We start from the raw sequence: 9,876 nt of genomic DNA on the forward strand, positions 1-9,876 counted from the left end.
ACCATTCATAGCCAATCAATATGAAATCTGTGTATTTTAGATTAGCTGTAGAAAAACAATTCAACAATTTAACGCTCCCTGTCAATTTCCCTTATGCAAAACGTAAGGCTTAAAACATCTCTGTTGTGAAAGGTTCTCCCAGAAGTGCATACTGAGGTCATGCACAGCAATCCAGACAACTGTGCAGGTTCCAGTTACAGCAAGCTTCTTCCCTCTGCCAATCCTGCCTCCATGGACAGGATAACTTACCCCTCAGGGCAGAGAGGCGCCTTCTGGCTCAGTCCTCCTTCAGCTGGTGGGATAAATCAGCTCTAGCAGTCACTTCTTCCTTGTGAGCAGAGTTGAAAATCTCTTGTCATTAACTTTTCTCCAAGGTTAGATTTTCCCCAAAAAAAGAAAAGCCTCCTCCCAGCCTCTGCAGAAGTCCTGGCCAGGAACAGCAAAAGAAAGTCAGTACAAATAAACTGTCTCAACTCTCCCAGCTCTCCTGTGAGTTCAGGTTTTCTCCTTCAGCCCTTGAAGCTCCATAACTACCTTAACCCCACCGGACTGCACCCTCCTGCAGTCATTTCCTGGCCAACCGGTAGACCACTGCCTCCTGAAATTCCTAGCTCGGTTTCCCAACATGCCTGGCAGCAGGCAAACTACCTGATACCTCTTGGAAGTCATTTATCATCAGGCTATCAATCCCTATAGGACTAGAGTTTGCAAGAAGGCTGCGCCTCCTAGGCTAGGCCAGCTTGGGACAAGGGTCTTGGTGCTCTGATTAAGTCTGCATTTCGGGAAACCATGGAGGAGCAGAAAGGCACAAAACATTGGGCCTTACAAAGGTAAGCATTAAATAAAATGGCATCGCCCCTAAACGGAAGAAGGGAGCGAGCAGAGGATGATGATGCTAGGATGCCAGGGTAACTACTAGAGGGGCAAGGCACCTGACTAGGACAGGGTTTCACCAGCGAGTGAGACGCCGCCCACTCCTTGGCACTGTCCCTCCCCTTCCCTAAAATCTCTTCCACTTTCCAGTATCCCAGTTACGTCAAATGTAATACCTTAGCTCTTCTATCACATCATACTTTACACAAACAACACTTTTGTACCCTAGGAAAAGGCTCTGCTCAGGCAGAAGCTGAAATAGTATTTGAGACAGATTTGAAGTAGTATTTGAGAGCTAGTACAGACACACGCACGGGACCTGATTCTATGTTACAGGGAGATTTTAGTTTAGAGCTGAGGAATCCACACGCACATATCTTATTTGACGTCACAGAAGGAGGACACCCAGAGGACAGCTTGCATGTTAAATCTTACAATGATTTCTTTGATATTCATATAAGTAATCTGGAATACAATACCTAGTTAATTTATAAATTTTTCCATTTGATTGGCCTGTAGAAAAGCAAGTGTTAAATAATCAAAATATAATGGCTGAGAGTTTTTAGAAAACCTCTGCACTGCAATATTTAAATGTACCATTATGCGCTTTTTAAAAGCCCGATTGGAAAAATTACATCATTTTGGATTTTCTCAACATTTGGTGCGTCAGCTCTCAATGTCTAAGAGACAATGTCTATAAATAGACATTTGGACCACTTCAATACAATTCTTGTATGCAGTTTTTCCATAATCCACTGAACTATTATTCAAATAAAGTGCAACTGGATCTTTTCTTGGGAACAGCATTATGCAATGCTCAGTACAGGAGGCTCCAGAAAAACAGTATAAAGCCAAGCTTGAGTTACAAACATTTGCAGAGCAGCAGAGTTTGTTTATATTTACATGCTGTGTTTCCATTTCTTTCTCACCTAGCACCCATTAGCGCCTTCTGTCTCTTTCGATCTATCAGACCCTTTTTCTTTCAAGTCTGAGAATATCTGAGTATAGCTAAGCACCTGAACACCAACTATCGATTGATTAATAATGAAAATATGATTGCAGGATGATTACAACTAGATCCCTATGCTGCTAGGGACTATTGTTTCAGGTTAAAATTACAAACCCCTAAACTATTGATGATGCTTTGGCAAAACCCACTGAATTCTGGAGTTTATTTAAAAAAAAAAAAAACAAAAAACATTTACATTCTCAGGGCAGAGATGGCCAAATACTATGAGAATAGCTTTCAAGACACAGAAAAGTTTTCCTCTAAGTTTTCTGAAAGACAACTGCAATTAATGCTCTCCTTTAACCTCTTCATTGTTAAGAACCTTCCACTTATATGCCAGTAGAATGTATAACTAAAGACACATGCAATACAGCAATGAGAGCTCTCATTTAAACCTTTCGGAATATACTGTATAACATGGCTTTTATATGCACATACACACACATGTGTAAAAACGTAGTTAATTTCATTTAGCGCATCTTTCTTTTCCTTATATTCGGAACATATCCGTTACTCACCTAGTGTGAATCACCTGGGTAAACAGCTCTATGAAAGATCTGAGAATGTATGCTTTGTTGCAATATATAGTAGGACAGAAGAGAATTCCACGATAAAAACGTATTTAGGTGGATTCTCATCTTAATAAAAATGAAGACAGGACTTTTACTCAGTTCAAGGCTCAGACGATGTTTCTATGGATCCCAATTTCATCTCATGCTTAAGGTTAATTTAGAACTGCAACAGCCTAACTCACCTCGCCTGAGAACTCCCAGCTATGGAAACACATAAGCTGTAAGGAAAGCTTGAAAAGGGCTATTTTTAGCAGGGCATGGTGTAGGTTACAGAGTTTCGTGTTAAGAATGGAAATACATTCAAGGGAAGCGAAAAAATCTAGAGAACACAGAAGAGGCAGGAGAGATCAGATACTGTCAAATATCTATCAGTGGTTAGAATGGGAAATAATGCCAAAGTGTATTGGTACCCATGGGGGAGAGAGTTTAGGAACTGTCTTTCCTTTTCACTAACTCAAGCCCTCTGGAATTAGCCAACCTGAAATGCACTGGCAGAGGGGAAGGGCCTTCCTAGGAGATGGAGTGGCTCTAGCAGGGAGCAGAAGTAGACAGTGGGTTAAGGCTCCATATGAGGCAACTGAGAGACTACCAGTGGTCATGGGGGTTTCAGGCAGCTGATGGCTCTTCTCTGAAATGTCTTCTGGAGCAGGGAGATACTGCAAGGAAGATTAGGCCTGAAGGAAAAACATCAATTTAAAAGACTAAATAAGAAGTATGAAAGACCCTAATGATATAATAATCACCTCTGTTTTCTCATTGCCCTTTCACTGAATTAAGACCCAGAAAAAGATACTCTTTACCCACCCCAAGTCTTAGTTTTCACTAATCACAGAATTTTCTGTCGACTCTGCAACCAGCACCAGCGATCACAATAAAGAACTGCTTAAACCAAATACTGCCAGGGATTAGCATTTTGATAGAAAAATTCCTGAAAGTGGGAATCAGCATTCGTACCACCATTTACATTCTTTTTCCGTTCTGCCTTCACCCAACTCGAGAGCTGCTCGCTTTAAGCGGGATTCAAAATATCCGTTTCAGAAAAAACATCTCCACACAATCTCCACTTCTTTCTTGCAACAAAAGACAAGTTCTCCTTGGCTCTGTCTGCAAATTTAAGTGCAAGAACATGGTAAAATGTTCTTGCCTCAATAACCTAGATAGATTATTATTCAGTTTTCAGCCAATACACTACTTAGTTCTGGCAATGCAACTACATTCTTCCTCTCTACAAGAATAACCAAACAGACCCAAAGGAAACAACCCAAAAATCCAACTCGCTAAGTAAAATACAACTTTGTGTAGAGATGCATCCACTCTTTAACATCAGAAGGGGTGATTCAGCCTGAATTTGTATCAAGAGTTGAGACATTCCAAAAGGTATATTTTATTCAACATAAACATGGCTTATATAAGCATGCAAAAGTAGGACCTAATAATCCAATCACTTATGAAATGTAACACTCAAAAGTTAACTCTTACACTTGCAGTGTACAAAACCTGAGAGCAAGATATTAATAAACAATTATGAATTACATCTTCATATATACTCTCATTTAACATACATAAGTATGCCAACATTATTTAAGAACTCCCTGCCTTCCTTTAGCAGACATTAAATATGAATGATTTACTCACAGTACACAAATCCAAATACATTATACAGGCAGCACATGTTCAGCGTGTAAGCGTATCCAAGGTATCAAACTTTTTTCCAACTAGACTGGACAGATACTCAGCTGCCCAGTGGGTGGGTAGGTGATAATGAAAAGAGAACTGCACATCTGCTCTGCTAAATAAGGTGAGAGAAGTCAGTGTGACTGGATTTATCTATCCACATATCATTATTTGGAAATGCACAGCTGGGGTTAGGGGCCAGCACACAAGTGATTTTTGTTATTTAATTCCCACCTCTAGAAACAGGAAATTAGATCTAGCTTGTGACTGTTTCACATGCTGATTTCTGCTGTTAAACACTAAAATCATAACCCCATCTAAGTGCTTGCTTTATAAACTATGCAGAAATGTTGATTTTACCTGAAATTTTCTATCCATCAACTCATGGACTCATAAATAAAGCCTGCAAACTGCAAGTCCTATAAAAACAGAAATTCACTTGACACATGCGAGTGTAACAGCTGATTCCTTTTGGGACCCGTGATAATTTCAGCATCTGTTTGAAGCACTAGCAACACCAAGTCTAGAGCTCTCCGCCATGCCTCCGTTTTGGCTGTAACATTATCATAAACGTTTAAACCCTCCCTGGGATCAGTGAAGGGATCAGAACCTCCCTGGACCATACCAACTCTTCTAAACTCTTTCAATACATACGCTGAGGGAGAGCCATAGTCAGCTGCCTTTTTGAGGTGACATTTAATTAAGGTATGTGCTTCAAACCCCGAAGTGGCTTTTGCAGTGTTACACAAAACTGCTGAAAGAAACTGGCTCCAGCCACTTGCTAATGCTCGGAGCACAACTGATCTATACTCGGTCGAAGATGCTGCCGGCCAAAGAGGATTATGAAACTCTCTCTCAGCATTTGTATTTGCTGGCTTTAAAGACTGTTCTGCAAGCATCTGAATGTGACTAAGGCATAAGAGCTCAACTGCACCACCACCAAGAAAAACCTTCCCTTCATTTAAAGCATGATGGAGTCGATACACAAATGTCCAGAACTGGTCTTCAATGAGCTGCATCTTTGACGCTACGGTAGTAGTGAGCATGGCTGTGAGCAGGGGAATTCCTTGCACTTTTATCCTGACTGGCACAAGCTCACCCAGCTCAACCGCATGCCCATCACAAGCCCTCCACAACTCCACCTGGGCCCCCCTCCCTAGGTAACGGGCATTCAGCTGAGCGAGGTATGTCAGTGGCTGGGCACTGGTGACCTCCCCAAACACACCTAACACATTGCGAGTCACAGAACCAATTACCAATATGTTGTTTGCAATGCATCTTTCCATCAATTTTTCACACACGTTTCCTCTAACCAAAATCAAGTTTACCTCAAAACGTCTTAGCGTGTCTAACACGCTGCTTAGCCACAAGTCTCCTGATCTGCCATCTTGGAGGCTTGGACGCTCCAATATGGTCCTTACATTACGTGGCCTGTTAAAACCTAAGTGGCGATACTGTTCAGTTAGGTCACCATCCATCAGCAGAATCCAAAGGGGTTTGCCCTGAAGGTATTTGGTAACTGTGGCTTGTTCTGGTGACACTAGTGTGATAAAGCCTGGGCAAACACAAGAATAACTTTCAGGCAGGCCCAGTAAACAGCACGTTGCAATTTCTGTGATGTTAAAGCGGGAAGAACCACTGCACTCAGCTCCCTGTTGTTGATAGGCAACAATGTTCTGTAGCAGTTTCACGTTAGTCCGGTTTCCATGGCTCAGAGCCATTGCCAGGTGTCCAAAACCACTACATTCACATGGATATGCTGACTGTCCTGAGAGATAACCCTCAAAATTGCCTGACAGACTTGAAAAATTGCTTTTTGCTAGAGTGCTGAAGTATCTACTGTGACTTAATTTTTGTTTGTTACAGCTGGATAGGATAACACCGCTTCCAGAAATCACAGATTTACTTTTGTCATCCACTGGTTTGATGAGGGAAGCTATCGAACCAAAGCCTGTCAAAGTTGAAACCAGACAGCTGTTACTGAAATTACAACCATCTTCTGGATGGGAATGAGGATTTCTTGGAACAACTTCTTCTGATGCAGAAATGCCTTTCTGAAAATCCACTGGAGGATTTAGAATACTATTAGATCCAATCTGGGAAGTTTTGTTTTCAAAAATGCTTGTCCTAACACTGCTACAACATAGCTCTTTATTTACATCGTGTATTGATAGTTGAAGACACTGAACTTTCTCACAGCAAGAGTTCAACCCCTCAGACATCACGGATACTATTACTGAAACAGGAACATTCTGCTGGAGGCACTCTAGCACGGCATTGCTCCATGCGCCAACAAGAAACAACAGGGTACTCGTGCCAGTTTTAAATTCCTTGTTTTGTGCCTGAACGGTTTCATTAAGAAGCTGTCCAGCAGCACTACTTAAATCCAAACTTTCGATCAGTCTAACTGCGGAACAAGTCAACACGCTCTGGTTGGTGCTTTCGTCCACAATAAATTTGCATGACTTCATTGGCCCCAGTAGCGTTCTTCCAACTAACGCTAAGGATGAAAGCTGCTGAAGTCCAACATGCCTTCTTGCATTCACTTCCCTGAAAGCCATGGCCAGCATGCAGCATCTGCGAACAAAACAAACTTATTGCCCCATCCTCACAGTACTCCAGAGAATACATACAAAACATTAACAGTCTAACACTGAACATAGCCCTTTTGTAACGCACTCTGTATGAAACAGCCCTTTATCCAGCACACTTATTATGAGACATTGATGCGTGTAGTTAATGAAATGATGTATTGCTAGAATACCATGGAAAATTTTTCTCTTGGCATATAGTAAAATGCTGTTAATTCCAGTGGTTTCTTAAACATGAAGCAGTACAGATTTTACAGCACTGCCATTCCTCTCCTGACCAGCTAGCTGGAATTTCAGTCGTCTTAGAGCATGAGTTCCTTAGGGCAGAAAGGACAATTACGTGCAACCAAAGCAGTCACTATAGATAACTCTTGGTACCAAGAGTTATGCCATTGACTTTAGCCTTTAAAGCTGGAAAAAGATAATCAACCTTATTTTACTCCAACTCTATTTACTCCATTTAACGCACACCAATATTCCATATGCCAAAAAGAGTTTTCTTTCCCTTGAAATCTTCTCCACACCACAGTCCTGTGGTGGACCACATGGATTAAACTAAAGCTTGCTTCTCCCTCCCCTCCTTTTTTTAATAGCAAAAGTATATATACAAAGAACAACAAGTCTGAGCTTGTATACCTTCTACGCTCAGATTCAAATCATTCATTTCACTTCCCTAAACATCCCTTTCCATAGATGTTCCAAAACCAAACCTTTTTTCTCCCTCTCTTGATAAAAGCCTATCTGAAAATTAACTCAAATGAGGACAAAGCTGGAATCTGAAAAGTAGAGTACCCAGTCAGAAATAACCTTTATACACTGACAGCCCTAACTGTCTAGTCCAGCCTGAACTGACGACCAGAATTTCCTTTAAGTTACCAAATACGTCTTGAAGCACCAAAAGGATCTTTAACTAGGAAATTATTTAATCTACAGTTACCTGTAATCAGCCATTTCAGAAAGAGGGCTTTTCGATAAGCCCTTTGACTTTGAAACTGCACTGGGAGGGTGCTACTGAAAACCTCCATCCAACCCACCCAAGTGTTTCTGGAAATTTTTCTTAGCAGTCTCTTGTGATAATAATCTAGTCACACTAGGTATCCATAGCAATGCTCCCAGTAATGAAAAAAGCCTCTTTTTTCATTATTGGAATCCTTAGCTTATGTCACATCAAGTTGTTTGTTTTGAAACAAACAAAAAAAAATGAAGTTATTAAAGAATAACTTTACTGAGATTGGATCATGGAATCTGATATCAAACATGTTCCCCCCACTCCCCCAAAAACTCATTCCATCTGATTTCTCTTAACCATTTACTGAGACAGTGTTTTTTGACATCTTTGTTTCTGAATTCAGGCAGCTCTCAACTGGTAATGGGCATTTCTCAACCAGCTCTTGTTTTTGTAGAGAGCACAAATAACCCATTTGTGGTTCTCTTATTAAAATTTAGGGAAGAACTAAATTAACTAGGCCAAACAGGCCAAATAATGCTCTCCATCTAGGTCCTCAGCATGCAGTTAAGGATTGTAGGGAGAAGGGTTTCCATTTTCCAGGACAATGAATTTCTTACACCCCATTGGTCCTGAGCAAGGTTTCAGATCAGCAGTATAAGCCATTCTCAAACTAGAAGTGCACCTTTATTTCAATGAACTGAAAGCCAGGGCTATTTGTGAGATGGATTAATCAGGGTTAGTGCAGGACTTCCTGTCAAGTCAACACACTTACATCAAACCTCAACACAACCAACTACAAAGTGCTTAACAGAAGCTTTCTCTGAAATTTCAGCTAGAAAATGTGGTCCTCACCTTCAGCTTGTACTGAGGCTTTAAAACTGTAGATTTATTTTGGACATCTGCCTGTTTGGCAGCTATGCCAAACTAGACCAAATGGACCCAAGGCTTGGCTGCAGAAACAGATGAAGGCAGGGTTTCTGCTTACAGGAAAAAGTGTTTTTATTCTGTTGCTTGCACAATCTTTGGCAAGATGCGTGATCTACGATCTTGTGATATTTTCCCCCTTTTCTTTTACGTATATTACTTTGGCAAGAATAACCCCGTTAACGTGCTACAGGAATCAATGTACACTGGATTCAAAATTTAATTTTTCTTTCCCACTGGCCCCTTACCTCTTTTTCCATCCAACCTAAGGTATAAAAGGTAAGTGAAGTTGTATTTCAGAATCAACTGAAAGAAAAGCAGGTGGCAAAGAGAAGGAGGCATCCTGGAGAATGAACGGACAAACAAAACTGGCAGCGGGGAACAGGCGTGGAGGAGACACTGACTACAGAAGGCTTCTATTGAGCCAACATGCACCCTGGCCCTACCACACCCTGCCTCATCACCTCTTTCTGCAAGCCAGTGAGCAAACTAAAGCTTGCCCTTAGATCCGTTTTATTATACTTACCCACATAGATTTTGGGAGTGCGCTCTGGGGTATAAGAAATATGCCAAACACTTACTACTTCGCTTTGCCTTACAGTACCTTAACCACAAAGATTACGTTGCCACAACAACGTTTTGGATCGATCAATTTTCCTAAATGACTGTACTTCCACGAAACGTTGGCATAAAACTGCATCCCTAGCACCAGCACGGGCTCACACGGAATGGGAAACGGGTACAAAATGCTTTGCTTAGGACTACAACGTGAAGCGTACAGGTAACAGTCATGACTTACCTCATCTACCTGAAAGCCATCAATAGCATTATTACGGGAAGAGGACGAGCTTCCCAGATTAGTGTAGCCAGAGACAGAGATCCATGGTGAACAACCTTTGTGTTACTCAAAGCCTGGAAGTAGAAAGTAGGGAAAACGCAAGTGGGGAAGAGGAGAGCAGCCCGCTAACAGCCGCTGGCTCCTCAGCAGGCGTCCCGGGGCTGCTCTGGTCACGGGCTCCACACCGGCCTGCCCGCCCTCCAACGGGAAGCAAACGGCCAGGCCACGACCGACAGGCTTGGGCCAGAGGGGCCCTTCCCGGGCCAGGCCGGACCCCGACCGAGTTAAGGAGCCCTGCTTCCCGGCCAGCCCCGCAAACAGCCACCGGCTCCTCACCGACTGAGCCGTGCTCTTCCCCCCTACTCCCGGCTCCAACCCCGCCGCGGCCCGGGAGCTGCGCAGGTCAGGTCGAGCCGAGCCGAGCCGAGCCGGGCCGGGCGCCAGCG

At 42.4% G+C, this 9,876-nt stretch overlaps 1 protein-coding gene across 1 annotated transcript in view; it reads right to left on the reverse strand.

Annotated features, from left to right (window-relative positions):
• Positions 1-474: 474 nt before the first annotated feature.
• Positions 475-9,876, reverse strand: part of BBS12 (Bardet-Biedl syndrome 12) — a 66,025-nt gene continuing 56,623 nt past the window's right edge. The window contains exons 14-15 of the mRNA XM_068941629.1: positions 9,392-9,504; positions 475-6,705 (exon numbers count right to left, since the gene is read on the reverse strand). Of these exons, the coding sequence (XP_068797730.1) occupies positions 4,548-6,705; positions 9,392-9,396 (2,163 nt within the window). The 5' untranslated portion in view covers positions 9,397-9,504 and the 3' untranslated portion in view covers positions 475-4,547. The remainder of the gene's footprint in view (positions 6,706-9,391; positions 9,505-9,876) is intronic.

Source organism: Struthio camelus, chromosome 4 (genome assembly GCF_040807025.1).
Source record: "Struthio camelus isolate bStrCam1 chromosome 4, bStrCam1.hap1, whole genome shotgun sequence".
NCBI classification, from domain to species: Eukaryota; Metazoa; Chordata; class Aves; order Struthioniformes; family Struthionidae; genus Struthio; species Struthio camelus.